General features: G+C 38.2%; 1 protein-coding gene across 2 annotated transcripts in view; it reads left to right on the forward strand.

The window, feature by feature from the left end:
- Window positions 1-20,055, forward strand: part of MID2 (midline 2) — a gene marked incomplete at its 3' end in the record, with an annotated part of 75,191 nt that overhangs the window by 35,532 nt on the left and 19,604 nt on the right. For both annotated transcript variants that reach the window (XM_084258313.1, XM_084258314.1), the window contains one exon: window positions 18,565-18,672. In XM_084258313.1, coding sequence (XP_084114439.1) covers window positions 18,565-18,672 — 108 coding nt within the window. The remainder of the gene's footprint in view (window positions 1-18,564; window positions 18,673-20,055) is intronic.

Raw genomic sequence — 20,055 nt, forward strand, 5'->3', positions numbered from 1 at the left:
GGCATAAAAAAAGCAGGCATGTGAATATACAAAGATGTCTTCTGAGAAACACCTCAGGTGGAGGGGCAATCCACCTGAGGAAGGCATGAGGAAGACTAGAGAAGAGAGCAAGGAATAGACAGGAAAGGATCACAATGGTAGATGGAACGAAAGTATGTGAAACAGAAGGGTAAAAACAATTACAAGATGCCAGTTTACTATATCATACACATACAATGAAATTCTTGCCAAGTGTGTGGAGTTCTATCATCTGCAGAGCTCTGAATCTTCCAGCCCCCCTGGGCTATTCTAGGATTATTATTGCCACCCAGTCATCAGCCAAGAAATCCAAACCATTTAAGAGGTTGCCACTGGCTTTCGAATGAAATGTAATTTGTATTGCACAGGCAGCACAGAGAGAACATTTATATTTAAGAAGTGAAAATCTGATCTCACAGATGAGTAGGTAAATTGCATACTGTCTGCATGCCAGAGAGTAGAATTAAACATTTTCCTGCTTTCACACTCCATTTCTGTCAAAAACAGGATCTTGGCAGCAAACCATCTGAAAAAAAAAAACCAAAAACCTATGACCTATAGTGAGTACCGCTGAGCCTTAAATTTAATGTGAACCCACTGGACAGCTGCTAAAGCAGTGACACATCGTTTGCCCAGGAGGTGAAAGCAAGTAGTGTTCCCAGGATTTTGGTGTTTATTATTTATTTATACTCTTTTGAAAAATAACTACAGTAAAACCTCTGTCACTTTTTCCTTCATGAACCTTTACTTAAAGGTATTTATTAAAAGCCACTGTGTGCTTACCATTTTGCTAAGTGACACAGGGGCCTAGGGCAGGTGTGTACTCACTATCTTTGTCTTCAAGGATGTTATAGGCCAGTTGGGGAAGTAGATCAACAGTATGAAGCAATGGTAAACAATGAAAGAATAAAATTATTTGAGTGTTAAATTGTGTGATACCAACTCCAAGTGCTGCTAAGAGTTCAGAGGAGAGGTTGATGTAAGGCTAACCTCACCCCTATCATCAATAGCTACCCTTTATTGACACTTAAATGTGCCAGGTATTGTGCTAAGTGCTGTATACTTATTACCCCATTTAATCCTTTCAACTACCTTGGAGATAGGCACTATTATTTTTTTAAAGATTTTTATTTATTCATGCATACAAAAACCGGGGTACAGGCCAGATGTGCGGGAGGGTGAGAGGATTCCCCAGAGACAGAGCGGGGAACAAAACAGGTAAACTGACCGAAATACACTGCTGAGGGGAGCAGCGGGCGAGACAAGAGAGGTCTGCCCCGCCATGTTGGATTCTTGCCAGCCAGCCAGGATTGAACCCACATTGCAGAGGCTGCGGACAGCTTCACAACACTGCGCTCAACCGCCTGCACCACCAGGGAGGCCCACTATTATATTTTTTCAGAGGCGAAAACTCAGATTGCTAAGTAACTGATCCAAAGGGAGTGAGGACATATGAGATTAGAGAAGCAAAGAGGGGCCTGATCACAATGGACTTTAGAAGCCGTGAGGAGAAGTTTGGAGTTCATCCTTAGGTTAGAGGGAAGCCAACTGAAAATTTAATATGAAGCTGTTTTAAGCATGGGGTTGTTTTATTTTAAAAAGACTACTTTATACGTGGCTGCTGGATTGAGAACACTTTGGAGAGATACAAGACTGGAGATAGAAGGACAAGTTAGGTGACTGGCACATAGTAGGCACTCAATTTGACACGTGGATGAGTGAATTTAGGGAAGAGTTCCTAGTGTATATTCTAGTAAATAATAGAGAGGGATAGATTTGAATTATATTGAGGAAATAAAATACATGGGTTTTGATGATTAATTGGATGTGGGGGATGAAAAAGAGAAGAGTGATACCTATGGTTTCTGAGGGACCAACGGTGCCTCTAATTCATGTGGGGAACATTTGAGAAGAGTAAGATTTAATGGAAAGGGTGTGGAAAGGTGATGAGTTCAGTTATGGAAACACTGAGTTTGTAGTTCCTGCAATTATACACATGAAAATGTCTAGCAAGCAGTTGGATTTATGGGTTTGAATTTCAGGAAGGAGTTTAGGATGAATGTGTTGCTCTTTTGTTACTGTTTTAAAAAACTATGGAGCAAAGCTTTATATGTTCTTGTGTATAGTCATCTTACCAAATTATTAATTTTAGATGAAAAGAACCAGTCTCTTGGGGCCTCCCCGGTGGCGCAGCGGTTGAGCGCTGGGTTGCGAAGCTGCCCGCAGCCTCTGCAGTGCCGGTTCGATCCCCGGCAGCTCCCCGGCAGCTCCCCGGCCACCGGAGGAGGGTCCCACATGGCACGCAGACCTCTCCTGCTGCCCGCTGCTCCCCTCAGCAGTGTACTTCGGTCCTTCTGCCTGCTCTGCTCCCCGCTCTGGCTCTGGTGAATTCTCTCACCCTCCCGCGCTTCTGACTGTACCCAGTGCATGTATAAACAAAAACAAACAAACAAACAAACAAACAAACAAATAAATAAATAAATAAAGAACCAGTCTCTTACATTTATCTCAAATAGCTGTATCTCTTCTTTACCAATGTTTATACCACTTATTTTCTCATTTTCTTTTGCCTCAACTAAAATATTAAAAACATTGTTGAATAATAGTGATGATATCAGACATCCTTTCCTTGTTTATCATCTGGAGAGAACCCTAGCATTTTTACTAAGTTGGAAAGATGTTTGGCATTTATTTTTATCAAATTTAAAAGGTGTCTGGGCCTCCCCTGTGGCGCAGTGGTTGAGCGCTGGGTTGCGAAGCTGCCCACAGCCTCTGCAGCGCCTGTTCAATCCTGGCCACCGGGTGAGGGTCCCATATGGCGCACTGACCTCTCCTGCCGCCCGCTGCTCCCCTCAGCAGTGGATTTCGTCAGTCTGCCTGTTCTGTCCCCAGCTCTGGCTCTGGTGAATTCTCTCACCCTCCTGCGCTTCTAACTGTACCCAGTGCTAGTATAAATAAATAAATCTTTAAAAAAAAATTTTAAAGGTGTCTTTTACTTGGCATTTTATTTAGATTGAATTTTGTTTTAAAACCTTTTAGAATATATTAATATTACCCTATATGTTGACTTTTTTCCTAATCTATCATTCATTTATTTCTGGAATAAACCTTTTAAGTTATAGTCATTTTTCCTTTTCTATTTTTTTTTTTAATTTTTTTTTTATAGAGGCATGTTTTTTTTTTAATTTATTTGTTTGTTTGTTTTGTTTATACAAGCACTGGGTACAGTCAGAAGCACGGGAGGGTGAGAGAATTCACCAGAGCCAGAGCGGGGAGCAGAGCAGGCAGAAGGACCGAAGGACACTGCTGAGGGGAGCAGCGGGCGGCAGGAGAGGTCTGCGCGCCATGTGGGACTCTCCTTCGGTGGCCGGGGAGCAGCCGGGGATCGAACCGGCGCTGCAGAGGCTGCGCGCAGCTTCGCAACCCAGCGCTCAACCGCTGCGCCACCAGGGAGGCCCTCCTTTTCTATTTTTTAAATGTTTTATTTAGACTTTTTCTCTATACAGAAATAAAATCAGTGTACTTTTTCTCTATATATTCAGAAGTGAAATCCATCTACAGTCTTATTATTTCTGATATCTTTTTTAGGTGTTTGGTATTATGTTTATACTAGATTCACTCAGTGCATTTGGGTTCGTTTTATCTTTGTGATCTTCACTAGTTTAAACATCATGGGATCGATCTATTCTCTACGAGTTTATGGAACTTGATTCTAAAACCATGTGAACCGGAATCTTAAAAAATATTATACATCTTTAATCACTTTTCCAATCTGGCCTAAAGTTTACAGTCTGTTGAAGCTTGTTACTTCTTCTTGGATAAAATTAGATGGTATTTAATAGATTTTTCAACTGTGTGCCATGGGTTGCACATAATTTTCCCATAGAGTTTCTTTCATATATTGAATGGTATATGGAGCTGACTCATCAATTGTGCATATTTCTTGCCATCTTTGGGTTTAATGACCACACGTTGTTGCCTTAAAATCTACCATAGTGGAAATTTTACACCATGGAAGCTACCAAGCAGTACAAATAGTGCTTTTTTCTTTTGAGAGTCAGTTGTTAATTGATTACCAGCACACTTTTGTCTGCATCTGTGAGTATATGTCATTGTGCTTTTGTTTTGATTTGCTTTCTTTTTCCTTAATCAACATTTTCAATTATTTTTATTTTAATTATCTTTTGTATGGTAGTTTCATTTTGATTTTATTAATTCAGCTTTCTAAAAATGAATCACCTCCTCTTACTTCCTTATATTTTATTGTCTTTTTCCAGTTTCTTATGTTGAAAAATAATTATTTTTCTTTTTTAAAATTTATTTATTTATATATATTTTCCATCAGTGTTCATTTTTGTAAAATATTCGCTTTCTCCTCTGAGGTGTAGTCCCCATAAAATTTCCACCACCACTCATCCATGAACCATAATCTCTTATGCTTTTCCCAACCCTGTTTGATCCCTCTTCTTCCCCACCCTGCAGAATGTCTCTGATTTATAGTTGCCTGTTAATTTTGGTTTCTTACCTATTACCTATTGTTTTCCCTATATTCCTCCTGTAAATGAAACCATCTGATATTTTCCTTTATCCTTCTGGCTTATTTCACTGAGCATAATCTCTTCTAGCTCCATCCAAGTTACTGCAAATGACATGAGTTTATCTTTTTTGATTGCTGAGAAGTGTTCCATTGTGTATATATACTGCATCTTCTTGATCCAGTCATATATTTTGGGGCATTTGGGTTGTTTCCATATCTTACCTATTGTAAATAGTGCTACAATAAACATAGAGGTGCAGGTATCCTTTTGAATTAATGTTTTTGTGTGCTTTGGGTAGATTCCTAGGAGTGGAATTGCTGGGTCACGTGGTAGCTCCATTCTTAGTAGTCTGAGGAACCTCCACATAGCTTTCCATAGTGGCTGGACCAGTTTGCGTTCCCACCAGCAGTGTAGGAGAGTTCCTTTTTTTCCACATCCTTGCCAACATTTGTTGTTGCTAGTTTTTTAAATATGTGCCATTCTCACTAGTGTAAGGTGTTATCTTATTGTGGTTTTGCTTTGCATTTCCCTGATTATAATTGATGTTGAGCATTGAAATAATAGTTATTTTTCAATCTTTATCCATATTCCTGAGTAGAGCTTTATAGATTTTGTTATTAAGTGTGTGTCTTTTCATTATTTTCTATAAACATTAGAATTTAAATTTTGATTGCCTCTTTGAATCAAAGGTAATTAAGGAGTATGTTTGTTCCAAGTGGTTTAAATATTTGGGGGTTCATATTTTTGTTATTTTCTAATTTTACTGGACTATGATCAGAGAATGTAGACTATAAAATCTCTTTTAAAAATGTACCTGTATGATATTGTTTTTTTTGTTGCTGAGTATATGCTCAATTGTCAATGTTCCATGTATATAAGAAAAGAATGTGTATTTTATGTAGGGTACAAATTTCTATATGTAACTATTACATTGATTTATTGATAGTTTATTATTCAAATCTTCTGTGTCCTTGCTTTTCAGCTTCACCCTATAACTATATATTTTTCTTATCATTTTGCCTTCTATTTTTAAGAATATTTGTTTCTTTGGAGTACAGCTGACAGTATAAAGCAAAAGTGCATTTTTAAAGTTATTGATACATATTGTCAACAAACTCTATTTGCCAAGACTCTTTACACTCCCACTAGAAATATTGAAGGGAGCAGATGGGGCTTTCTTATGTTTTCCTCTTCTGTACTGTTGCAGAAAGTTACTGAATTCAGTTACCTACGCCTAGCCTTTTTGGTTTTCTCTCTGAGAGAAAAGGTATTGGATGCCAGGTAGTAGTTGAGAGCAGGAGATCCCACTGGGTTAGCCTTTGAGTCAATGAAACTGACTGATATCATCCAGCAGGCCTACTTGCAAATCAGACTGTTCAGAGAAATCAGAAGCAGTATTAATTAAGCAATTAAATCCTCCATGTTAATACTTAATTTATCAGGTCCCTGAATAACATCATTTAGGTTTTTATATAAGTGCACCCTGTAATGGAAGGACATCCTGTCCAGGTTGGGTCTCACCTTGTACTCTGAGCAGCTGAGATAGATGTCAGCCACTCTGACCATGAAAAAATAAATGAACAAAAATGATAATTTAATATTAGAAATGTTTTGTGTCTTTACTTAAAAGTTTGGTGACATTTTTGTGACCAGAAATACGTTATAGGAACATAACTCTAGTTTATATTGGTTAGCCTATGGTAAAATTAATTTTGCTGTATGTTGTTTCATATAAAGTCACAGATTCCAAGACTCTGCCCACAAACATTAGTTCCTTTGCTCTGCCCCTGCATCCTCTAACTTTCTCACTCTCTGTTCTGCCCAGTGATGACATTTTCTTTTCTCCAGTATCACCCTCAAAACTTGCTTTCTGAGACATTGAAGTTCACATTACTGCACGAGTGAATGAAAATGGCTGTATAGAGAGATTTGCATTTTCATAGAGGACATACAATAAGTCCTCACTCAATGTCCTTGACAGGCTCATAGGAACTGTGGCTTTTTTCAAAACGATGTTTGTGAGGAAAGCAGGACCTTAAATACTGTTTCGTTTAATGTTAGTAGGGATTTTTTTCTCATCAGCATTATAACAAGAAGATAATGAACAAAATGTCATTTGAGGACCTACTGCACACCTAGAATTTTAAAGATCAATAATTGGAGTGGAAGGAATGCATAGTATTGATGGAGTCTTTTATTTTTCACTAGGAAACATCAGTATTTAATTATTCCTGATAAATATACAAGGTCTTTGAAAAATCAGTATTAAGTTTCTCTTCATAAAATATCCGATTCAAACAAATCATCTGTAAAAGTACACCTTTTAAGGATCAGAAAAAAATAAATGAAAAAACAAAATTAGCACACAACTATAAATCAGAGACATTCTGCAAGGGATGGGGGAGGTAGAGTGATCAAAACAGTGGAGAGAAGAGCACAAGGGACTATGGTGATGGTGCACGGGTGACTTAGTGGTGGGAATTTATGGGGACTGCACCTGACAGGAGAAAGCACATATTGTACAAAAATGAACAATGATGATATCTATCTATCTATCTATCTATCTATCTATCTATCTATCTATCTATACACCTTTTAAACAGTTGGGAAATTAAAATATGGAGCAAGGGTTAAGTGAATGATATTAAGGAATTATTTTAATCACTGGGATTATTCAATAAAATTTCTTTTTAATTTTGAGTACCTAGGGGTGAAATAACGATATCTTGGATTTGCTTTAAAATACTCTAGCAAAAAAGAGGGAAGTAAATCAAACAAATGTTAATGGCTGTTGAATCTGGAGAATGGGTACATGAGGTTTCATCATATTCTCTGGTTTTAAATGTGCTTAGAAAATTTCATCATGAAAATATTTGAAATGGTAGTAGGGACATATGTCCACTGCATCCAGTAAAGCAATGCTAAAAAAATATAAACAATTAAAAGTTTTGCCTAACCTCTCTCCAGCCAAAATCTTCTATAACTTCACTTTTTTTTTTTTTTTTTTGGTCTATCAAACCTATTTCTATCAAAGTCCTGTATCCCCACACCCAGGACTAGTCTTGTTTTCTCCTATGTAGGTCTTCCTTTTTCATCACATGGTTTGAAGCTCCACAGTCAGGAGAATGTGACAACACGAAAGATTCAAGTATAAGAACTGAACCGTGTTACTGTCTAAAGACAACCCACAGGAACCGGACTGCTAGTAGTTGCATCCTATCTTAGAAAATGCATTTGGAATCTAGTGTTGAAGATGTTATATCTGAACTCTAATTGATCATAGATTTGAATTCCTACAGTAAATTCAGAACAAAGCAACTGAATAAGTCTGCTTATTATCCAAATAAGACCAAACCAGCCTTTTCAGTTCTAGATGAGATTAAGATAAAAAAAAAGAATTATTTGTTCAGAGTTAGAAAGTGGAAGTAATTTCTGAGTAATAATCCTTTAGATGATGTAGAAACACATTTGTGTATGCACACATATACACAAGTTATAAATGCCTAAACTACCTACACCAACAAAAGATTATGGGACTATCAGTTGTAAATGTATATTATCAGGAATTGAAATGCCAAGCATCCTATTTGACAGTAAGACAAGTAAGTGCAGCCACAAATCAAAGCCTGAATTTCAGCTTTCTGGGAAAGAAGTACTATATTTTCCAGACTAGAGTAATAAGGTGGGATGGGGCAGTGGGGAAGGGAATTAATATTTATTTAGGGAATAATATTTATTTATTTAACTCCTACGCTGTTCTAGGTTCTGTGCTAAGACTTGCATCTCTAATATCTCCTATTCTCACAGCAACCTTTGAGATAGGTAATACTATTTTTATTTTACCCATCAAATAAATGGGCTCAGAAATGTTAAGTGACTTGTCCAAGGTCAGCCAGCTCTGTGTCAAAGGTGAAATTTAGACCACTAAACAGGTGAACTGATTACAAAGAGAGTGATCAAAGAGTAAGATTACTTTGACAGTCTGGAACATTGGGAATTTGATGGTGACCTTGAGTTGGAATTAGAAAGCTTAGTTGGACTGTAAGTCCATCTCTTGCTAGCTTATATAACTTTGACCATTTACCTCTCTGGATTTCAGTTTCCTCATTCATAAAATGCAGACAATGATGCCTGCTCTATCTCTCTCATAGAGTTGTGGTGAAGATTAAATATACAGGTCAAATATATCTGAAAGCCCTCTCTAATTTAAACCATAACTTCTATACAGCTATAAACTATACAACTATAATTATTTCTTTGATTAGCAATACTAATGAATTAAGATGATCATTTCTTTGGAATTTCCCAGGAAGTTGATTCCTTTTCCTTTGCTTTGTATTTCTCTAGAAGCTATTGGACTTCTCAAAGTGAAGAATTGAGCCCAGAGCTCTAAGCATGAAGTAAAGACCCAAAATAAATCACATTTTTTGCTCCCTCATACTGTCACCATTTATATAAGAGTGAATCAGGTTAAAAGAAATATCAAGGGTAGACCTATAAGGGAAATATAAGCTCCCAAAAGTAACTTTTTGTCCTAGCATGTGTGGGGGTGGAGGACACAGACATGCCTGCTTTGCTCTAGTAATAGTGGTGAGAAATTATGAATTATAAGTATCACACACACACAATGCATACAAACACATGTACATGAGCCTCAGGGCTTTTCACCATAAGGCAGTGCGCATCAGAATAAGGTTCCTGAATGAGCCAGTATAACTACGTTAGGGCCTTCTCTGACCCCAGTAATACCCATAATACTACATTCTCTGTTCATATTTTTGACAACCACCTCTTACCCTCACCCATCAGGCAGGCTAAGTGGTGAATTCTCTCCTCTCTAGAGAAGGAATCAGTTGTAGGAAGGCATATACTCATTAGCAGTACTTTAATGAGCTTCCAAAGTACAGAACCCCACTCTTTTGGGGTGCAGAGTACAGGACAGATGGGAGTCTCTTCCTTAGGGAGTACTGCAGAGGAGACTAAAACAGTTATATTTTTCTAAGTGAGGGAATATGTTAGATTGCTTTCTTGCTTACAACCTATTTATTCTGGATCCAACCTAATACCTTTTGGGCTCTGAGCCTGGGGGATTTTGTTAATTATGGGGGAGCCCAGAGCAGAAAAACAAACTAACACGCTTGGGCCAGCCAAATTCCTTCCCAGTGAAGGATGAGAAATGTAATCAGTGTTTTGTCAGGAATCAACAGCTGACCTCCCTCCTGGCATGAGCTGTCTACTCTGAATGGAGGGAGTAGGTGATGATCTGGTTCATGGTAGGCAGAGAGGCCATCTTACCTTCACAGGCACGGTGAACCTTGACCCAGTGGTGGTAACTACATTTGGGGATGAGGCCTAGGTACTTAAGTATGAGAAGAAGAAGAAAAAGCATATAGCAGTCTCAGAGAAAAGCAAATTGTTACCCAGTATGTTCCAGAAAGCAAACCAGACAATATTTAGAAATGGAATAAAAATAAGCCAGGTGATAAAACTGTGCCTATTGGATCATTCTGCAGAAAATCCTCAGAAGATACAGTGGTTATAACAATAATAGTCACAGTTGTCACCATCATCAAGTCTTAGTAACAAAAATAATAAAACAAAACAGAACAAAACAAAAAAAAACAAATGTTTGACTATTATATATCAGAAAATATATTAGGTGCTTTATTTCCATTGTTTAATAAATATGTAGCAAAGAAATGAGACTAGAAACTAGCATTATTATCACTTATGAAAGAAGAAACTTGGACCTTTTGCCCAAGACCAGACAGGTGGTTGGTTAGCAGTACAAGCAGGAAGCTAATCTTGGGCTGCATGATTTTGAAGCCCATTCAATTAATTTCTCCCTCCCTCCCCCCACCTCTGCCTCCTTCTCCCTCTCTCCATCCCTATCCCCAGCAACATAACCTGAAGGCGTTGCCTCAAGACTTCCTTTCCCTCTTGGGTTTCCTCCCACTTCCCTTAATGCTTTGTCTCTGTCCTGATTCATGAGGTAGTTGCTACCCCTGGAAATATGTTCTCATATTTGTTACCTAGTCCAGAGTCAGGTATTATTTTGAGGCCTCCTTTTCCACTGATGTTCTCATGATGCAGAATTCTTCTTTTCCTGGACTTCTTTGCTGGTACTTCTCTGTCTTCTTTCCCTACCCACCACTTCACTCTACTCCCAAAAAGTAAGTGCAATATAGGCTCTTCTTTGGCTATTTTTACTCTTCCACTTGGGCCCTTGCTTCTAGTGACCATCTGCCTTTTCTAAACATAAAACCAAGCTTTTTTCCTTTTACCATCTGAAGTCCCCTGTCTCAGAAAGAATGACTTCTTTCTCAGAATGTTGCCTGCCTTGATCTTAACTATCAGAACGTGAGTTTCTCTGGCCCTTCTAGCAGCTAGTCCTTGCTCTGCACATACAGGGAGTGTCAGGATGCTGAAGCCATGTCTCAGAAACAGAGGTCTTGGGGAGAGATGCTTATGCCAGACTTGAGTACCAAAAGGGGCTAAATGCTCCCCACATTTCTGTCCCAGGCTAAGAAGAGATTCCCTGCTCTCTTCCTCTTACATAATTTTGTGGTTGTGAAAGGCAGTGAAAAGGAAGACTTGGGGGAAAATACTTGGATGAGGAATTGGAAACCTGGGTTCTGATATGAACTCCTCCATTCACTTGGTGCGAGAACTTGGACAGGGCAACCTGTGAATATGCCTGTTACACCGTCTATTCTGCTGTATTGGAATCCAATTATATTATGTCTTGTTTTCTTCACTGGTCTATAAATTTCTTTTTTTTTTTTTTAAAGATTTATTTATTTATTTATACAAGCACTGGGTACAGTCAGAAGCGCAGGAGGGTGAGAGAATTCACCAGAGCCAGAGCAGGGAGAAGGACCGAAGTACACTGCTGAGGGGCGCAGCGGGCGGCAGGAGAGGTCTGTGTGCCATGTGGGACCCTCCTCCGGTGGCCGGTGAGCAGCCGGGGATCGAACAGGCACTGCAGAGGCTGAGGGCAACTTCGCAACCCAGCGCTCAATCACTGCGCCACCGGGGAGGCCCTGGTCTATAAATTTCTTGATGGCAGCAACCATGACCTTGCCACATTCATTTTGAAAATCATAGTTCCTAACTGCTTTCCTCCTCTCCCCTCTGATCTATTTTCCACATTGTTGTGCAAATGAAGTTTCTAAAATGCAAATATTTTGTGTTTCTCCTCTACCATAAATCCTTCATGGTGGTTCCCTATCATCTCTAAGATAAGAGGTTGTGAGACCCATCATGATTGGAACCCTGCCTTTCTCTAGCATGTCCTTTTGCCACTTGGTACTTTTACACTTCTTCCATTCATTCTACAAATATGTAAGCATATTTCTGCCTTTACAGGCATTGAGAACACAATAGTGAAGATGGCACTTGGCCTTACAGAACTTATACTATCTTCCTTTTCTGCTGGCAGACTACTGCTTTTCCTTTAAGATTTACCTCAAGCATCACACCCTCCAGAAGCCATTACCCATGCTACATCTCCCTCTCCTTTCCCTAATCTGGTTCAGGTTTTCCTGCATTATAAATGAGGAGAACCCTATGCATACTTTCATCTTAGAAATTCTATGTATCAGTTCCCTACCAAATTGTAAACTCTGAGAGTGGATACTTGTGGATAATTGTAAACTCTGGCCTGTCAAATTTTTTATACCCAGCACATGGTTGGTACATAATAAGTACCAAGAAAGGATAATTGAACAAACACTACCCTCTTCTGACTCACTGCAAGTAAAGCACAGCCAATTACCCAGAAAAAGTAACTTTTTCTTTCTTTTAACATGCTGTAAGGAACTTTTTCAGAAGATATAGTTTCCTAGGACCTAGGAACATCTTTCCAAATCCTTCTCAAAATCATAAACAATATACAAATGGCAGAACAAAATAATTCAAAATTATTTTGAATAATTGTATAAAAAGAAAATATAATGAAAATTTGTCTCATGTAATGAAATGCAGCCTATTATACATTTTTTTTCATTATACGTGGCCAGCACATTCACATTCATTCATTCCTTCATTCATTCAATATTTATTCAGTACTTACAGTATGCCAGGCACTGTTCTAGGGGTTAAAATACAGTAGTGAACAAAACAAAGTCCTTAACCATAAGAAATTTGCATTCAAGGGGGAGGGGAGACAATAAATAAACACATTTTTGATTAGAGGGTATAAGTGCTATGAATAAAATTAAACTAGAATATAGAGTGGAATGTGAGTTGAGATGACATTTGAGCAAAGGCCTGAAGATATTGCTTATAACATCAGAAAACTACATAAATATCGCTTCATCAGACGTGCCTAAAATATTATGGGACTTCTAGAGTTTTGTTTAATGTCTTACATAATCATATAACTATCAGAACCAGGAAATTCTCATTGTACAATATTCTGTTAAACAAACTACAGACCTCATTCAAATTTTGCCAATTTTTACATGGTATTGGTATCAGGGTGATGTTTTCCTCATAAAATGTATTTGGAAATATTCTGTTTTTCTCAACTTTTTTGGGAGATTTTGTGCAGGAAAGGTATTAGCTCATCTTTGAAGGCTTGGTAGAACTCACTAATGAAACCATCTGGTCCTGGACTTTTGTTTTTTGGGAGACTTTTGATTATTATTTCAATTTCCTTGATTGTAATGGTCTGTTCAGGTTTTCTGTTTTTCCTCATTCAGATTCAGATGGTTGCATATTTTGAAGAATTTGTCCATTTTTTCTACATTATTCAACTTACTAGAATATAAATATTCATAGTAATCTCTTATGAGCCTTTGAATTTCTGAGATGTCTGATGTAACATTTCTTTTGTTTTTGATTCGATTTGAGTTTCCTACCTTTTTTTCTTTGTGAACCTAGCTGGAGGTTTCCTATTTTTTTTTCAAAGAACCAGCTTTTGGTCACATTAATCTTTTGTAGTGTCCTTTCAATTTCTATGTCATTTATTTCTGCTGTAGTTTTTCTGCTGGCTTTTAGTTTTGTTTGTTCTTCTTTGTTTAGTTCCTTGAGGTGTAATATTAGATTTTTTTTTAATTGTTTCTTGTTTCTTGGCCTGTACTGATATATATTTCCCTCTTAGCACTGCTTTTGCTGTGTCCCATAGGTTCTGGCAGGTTGTGTCCTCATTGTGATTTGTCTCAAGGTATTTTTAAAATTTCTTCTTTCACTTCTTTATTAGCCCAATTGGTGTGATTTCAATCTTCATGAACTTATTTATACTTGGTTGGTGACCAAATATGTGGTCAATCTTGGAGAATGTCCCATGTGCACTTGAGAAGAATTTGTATTTGTCTTTTTGAGGGTGTAGTGCACTGTAAATGTCTTTTAAGCCCATGTGTTCTAATTCTTCACTTAAGACTATTGAGTCCCTGTTTTTTTCCTGTCTCATTGATCTGTCCATTGGTGCAAGTGGGGAATTGAAGTGTCCAGCCACTAATGTATTGTTTCTAGTGTCTGCTTTCAGATTTGGTAGTAATTGCCTTATAATCACCTTGTATATTTTGATGCTCCTTCCTTTGTTGAGCATATATTGATGAGTCCTATGCCTTCTTGATGTAATCATTATGTATTATCCATCCCTGTCTCTTGTCTCTTGTCACTTTTTTTTAAAGCTGGATATCTGTTTTATCTGATATGAGTATTACTGTCCCTGTCGTTATTTGCACCCCATTTGCACATAGGGTGGTTTCCCAACTATTTATTTTGAGCCTACTTTTATCTTTATAGCTAGGGTGAATTTCTTTGAGACAGTAGAAAGTTGGATTCTGTTTTCTGATCCAACCAGCTGTTCTCTGCCTTTTGATTGGTGAATTCAGTCCACTTATGTTTAGGGTGATTTTTGATATATGAAGTTCACTTGTCCTTAATTTTCTGGTAATATCTATTTCCTTGCTCAGTTTTTTTTTTTTTTTTTTTGTGTGTGTGTGTGTGTGTGAATGTTTTTCTTTTTGATTTAGATATGAGAGATTCTTGCAACATTTCTTAGAAAGGAGGTCTAGTGTTTGCAAACTCCTTCAGCTTCTGGAAGTTGCACTACTATGTGTCTTGGAGTAGGTCTTGCCATATTTAGGTAATGAAGTGTTCTTTTAGCAACAGACTTGTGTATTTGATTCTTTCTCTAGGTGCAGGAAGTTTTCCTTTATTATTTCTTTATCAAAGAACTCTATTCTCCTATCTCTCTTTCCCTTCTGGGATACTTATTACTCTTTTTTTAAAATAATATTTATTTATTTATGCATACAAGAACTGCGGTACAGGCCAGAGGTGTGGAGGGTAAGAGGATTCACCACAGACAGATTAGGGAACAGAACAGGCAGACTGACTGAAATACACTGCTGAGGGAAGCAGCGGGCGAGTCAGGAGAGGTCTATTTCGCTATATGGGTAGCTCCCTGGCCGGGGATCAAACTCATGCTGCAGTGGCTGCAGATACCTTCGTAGGTTGCGTCTTAACCCCTTGCACCACCAGGTGCATTATTCTTATATTATGAGAATACTTATATTATGAGAATATTATGAGAATAATATAAGAATAATGAATAATGAATAATTATTCATTATTCTTATATTGCCTTTCTTAATGGGTTGAATAATTCTCAAAGTGTTTCTTCATCTCCCCCCCCCCCCATATATCTCTTTCTTCTACCTGGATTCTTTGTGCATTATCATCTTCAAGGTCACTGATTCACTCTTCTATTTGGTCTATTCTATGCCAATAGCTTTCTCCAGAATTTTTAAATCTCCTTTATTGGTCTTTTTATGTTCTGCATCTCCTTTATTTTCTTTGTTAATGCTTCAGTTTTGCTCTTCTGTTCATTAATTTTGTTTCTCAGGACATTCATTTGGTTTTCTGAGTTTTCTTGTATATTTTTGAACAGCTTTTCTGTGTTTTCTTCCTTTTCTTTGCATTTCTTTATTATGGCAATTTTGAATTATGTATCTGAAGGAAAGAAAAGGTTTTCCATGTCTCTGTGGTTGATTTCTGGACACTTGTTCTCTCTGTATGGTGCAATATCCCCCTGAAGACTCAAAATGTCATTTGTTGTATTTTACTGTCTCCCAATTATTAGCTGTGTAGGTTTCAATTATGTGTTCAAATATCTTACAGGTGTAGAGCTTCAACTTTTCCAGTAGATGGTGCCATTTGTCAGGGAGAAATAGTCTGTGGTTTCTTCTTCTGGAGATGGGGGAGTGGCTTCAAAGGGTCCATCACTAGTGAATATGGTGTGTGTGGGAGGGGCATCTGGTGCCTGTGGTACCACATTCAGTCCTCTCTGGGTTCCAGGCCTTTGTCTTTGCAGTATATGGACTGGTTTTCAGGGCAACTTCAGAAAGTTTTTTCATGTGTTTTCATGGGCAGCCTGAAAACTTAACAGAAAGACCTACATTTCCTAATGTTTAGGCCTTGGAAGACTGGTTCTCATATTAATAGTCTGAAATATCAGAAACTGCCCTCCAGAAGTCTTTTTTTGGGGTGGGAAGATTTACACAATTGGGTTGCCAGCATTTTCAGGAGAATAGATTGCTCCACAGACATTAAGACATTCAGTTAAACCCACTAACCAAAGAGCAAAAGTCAAAGAGTTGGAGTCCTCTGCAAACCAACTAGCCAACCAACCATCTGGCCAATCAAGAATGCTTAACAATTTAATGCCAGTTATTTCAAAGTAAGAGTTAATAAGGAAATGAAAAACTTCACTGTCTTTTCAAAGGAAACTACAGACAAGGAAAATACCAGTGTTTTTGAAGTGCCTTTCAAACAATTTGAGTTGTTTTATTCACATCGTGAAGACAGTTTCCCTGTAGTATTTCTTATTCAGAAAACATTTAAGGACCCTACTCTTTTGGGCTGCTTCTTGACATGGAAGAAATTTAATGTCACTATTTCACCTTTAGTTTGGGATTTTGCCTCTTCAGCCAACTTTATGCTCTACTAATTTTGCCTCACTGTTTTATCTTTGCCATGCAACTACCTAAACCCCACTCTGGTTCCCTTAATCTACATTTTTCTCTACAAAATGCATTTACTGTTGTATATCTTCTAATATTTGCTATTCTAATTTAGATATTTCACTTTGCTAAATCAATCAGTAAATGTTTCATAAGTATTTGTTGTGTGTAAAGCATTATACAGGTTACAGTAGGGGAAACAAAGCCATATAGTCTTTCCTTAAGGAGATGGCTGTCAAAATGAAGATTTTCGAGCAAGGGCATGCTTTTCATATGGGGGTATGGTAAACCTGGGGATGATTTATGAGGCTATTATGATGTGAACAGGGCCTACCCAAGAAGGGTGGCAGGAAAAGAAAGAAAAAAGAAATTTTTAAGGCCATGCATCAGCAGCCTCAAAAAGACACGATAAATACAAAGTGTCTAAGTTTCCAGATACTCTAAAGAAGGAATCAGGGTGAACTAGATGAACTGCATATTCTTACATGAGTAGGAATTCCCTGAGAGGATAAGATTATCTGCCTTGTAAAGGTAGATCCAATTTAGGGCAAGAATGAAGAGACTCAGGAAAAAGTTGAAATAACCAGAATGGGGATGTTTATTCAGAATAAATGTAAGCTCTCATTGTGGCATTCCCCCTGCAAAATAGAAATAAAAATAAGGTTGTCATTTGGCAGATGCATTTTATTTCAGTTAAGTGAGAAACAGAAACTTGGTCCGCAGGGACTGAAGAGAATAAGAATGGAAGCAGCAGGATTCAGTGATAGTTATTTTGCTGGGCTTGGAGAATGTAGAGGAATCCTCTGAAGAGGGCTAGCAACTGGCAATGCAGTCCTGTCCTGCTAATGAAGCACGTCTGGCTCCTGGAGTTTTGGTGCTCTCAAGTAACCCATTGTCTATTCCTCAGCCTTCTAGAGCTCTGCTCGAGTGATCCTTGAATAGACTCTTGGAATGATTGTGCTTCCCTGTGTGACTGCTCTGTGTGCTGCTGAAATGGAACTGAACCTCGCCTGCCCACCCAGCCAGCCCAGGGGTTTCACTTGACAGAACTCGGTTTGAATTCTGGTTTTACTGCTTACTAGCTGTGTGTTCCTGAGCAAGTCACTAAAAGCCTCAGTTTCCCCATTTTTGAAATGCAAATAAAAATGGCCCTTCTATTACAAAGATATGATAATTAAATGAAATAATCTATTTATAAATTACTTCGCACATTAATTGTTTTTTATATGTTTGTTTCCTTTTCTTTCCCTTTATGCTTGGGCATCCCAAAGATCCCCTGGTCTCATTTTATCCCCTTCTGGGGGTTTCATGCCATGTAATGTCAATAGTAGTGGAAATGGAAAGGAGAAATCAGTGCATGAAAAGTCAATGAAAAATGGTAGCTTTTTCAACCTTATCCCACTCTGAATTAACAGTGGAGATATTTTGATAGAGCCAGTATCCCAAAGTAGGAAAAGTATTCAGATACTGAATGGCCATAGGTGAGAAATATCTACTAAGACATGGTGATTAGGTGAAACTATAGCTGTGCATGCATATATTTAATGTGAATATTTAATAGCACATTCATATGTTTAAAAATTGGAAGGGAACAAGGGAAACTGAAAACAAATTTATTAGGATGGTAGTGATATGTTGTTCCAATGTTAATATTATTGTGCCGGTGGAGAGGGATCCTCTTTCCCTGACATACTTAAATTTCCTTACCCTCTTTCCAAAAGAGCAGCAGGAGGACAGGGTTCTGGGATGAAGGGACTTGTGCAGTGGGAGTAACATGCCCCCATCTCATCTGTCCTTCTGCCCAGCTTCCATTAACCATCATGATCTACCAGAGGCCTGGAGAGCTTCCTATTTGTGGTGCTTCAATACCCTTGCATCATTAATATCATCATCTCTACCCTTCTTCTAGGAGTGGATCTTATGAGGGAGGTATGGAAGAAGTTGTGCATGCTTAGCTGTCAGTCCGAACCTTTGAGAGCCAGCAGGGGACAAAGGCAGCAATCACTGTATAATATTGTGGACTTTCTTGGCAGGTGAATACTGCTATGCATGAGGCAAAACTTATGGAAGAATGTGACGAGTTGGTAGAGATCATCCAGCAGAGGAAGCAAATGATTGCTGTCAAAATCAAAGAGACAAAGGTAAAGCCCAGTGCTTCAGTGATGCCAAGCCAGATTTGACTTTACAAATGTCAAAATTTTTGTTTTTTTTTAAGATTGATTTATTTATGCATACAAGAACTGGGTTATAGGCCAGAGGTGTGGGAGATGAGCGGATTCACCAGAGACAGAGTGGGGAGCAAACAGGTGAATCAACTGAAATACACTGCTGAGTGGAGCAGCAGGCGAGTCAGGAGAGGTCTGCTGTGCCATGTGGGTAGCTCCCTGGCAGGGGATAGAACTTGTGCTGCAGTGGCTGCGCATAGCAGCCTTAACCCCTTGCACCACCAGGGAGGCCCACAAATGTCAAAGTTTTATCCCAGTGATTCAAGTTTGCACTTGGATCATGAAGCAAGAAGTAAGGTTGTAGAGAGAGAGAGAGGCAAAGAAGAAACAATGTTTGGCCTAGTGCTATTAATACAATAAAAATGATGGTGTTCCTGGGGTGTTGGAATATTCTTTATCTGACCTTGTTGGTAGTTATCTGATTTATGTATATGCCCCCCAAATTATTGAGTTATACACTTCAGATTTGGGTGCTTTCCTATGTATAAGATAATACAAAAAGAAAAAAGTAAAAAAAAAAAAAAACACAAATGGTTGAAAGGTGAGCCAGAATTGTAGAAGGACCATGAATGCCAGTGTAAGGACTCTCAGCTTACTATGAATGGCATTGGGAAACTATTCTAATTTCTAAGGAAGGACGAACACTCATTGACATGGCAAAAGTCTATACAGTATATCAGAATGGGATGATACTGAAGTCAGGGAAACAAGTTATGAGGTAGATGAAGCATCAAGCCAGAAAATCAACAGCCCAAATGGAAGGGAAGTGCAGAATAGATATTGCTAGAAAGGAAATGATCAGAACCATTGGCTGATTAGATATAAAAGATGAAGGAAAGAGAGATGTTCAGGCTTCCAGCCTGGGAACTGAACAATCATGGCCAAGAAGGTCAAGTGTGAGCCTTCATGATGCTGTATGACTTTAGGCTTGGTGGTCTGCTGCTCAGGGTAGTGATTATAAACTCATGCTGTGTGTGCAGTGTGAGGAGTTAGGACAGCCTGAGGTGATGAACAGGACTTCGTGTGCCATGTTGGTTGGTTCCAACTAACATAGGAATTGAAATTTCCAAGAACACAGATCTGTGAACACACAGATGCATAAAGAAACTAAGAGAAATCTCTATGTTGAAATGTAGATACTTATAAGATAAGGAGTATTTTTTAAAAGCATATATGTGAAAATACGTTGACAAAATGTAAACAAGATGATCTCTGGGGGTAGTAGGGTTTCTTTTTATACGTTTTATCTTCTAAATGTTCTATAATCGGCATGCATTACTGTTATAATCAGAAAAAATA

Source organism: Talpa europaea (genome assembly GCF_964194135.1).
Source record: "Talpa europaea genome assembly, chromosome: X".
Classification (NCBI taxonomy): domain Eukaryota; kingdom Metazoa; phylum Chordata; class Mammalia; order Eulipotyphla; family Talpidae; genus Talpa; species Talpa europaea.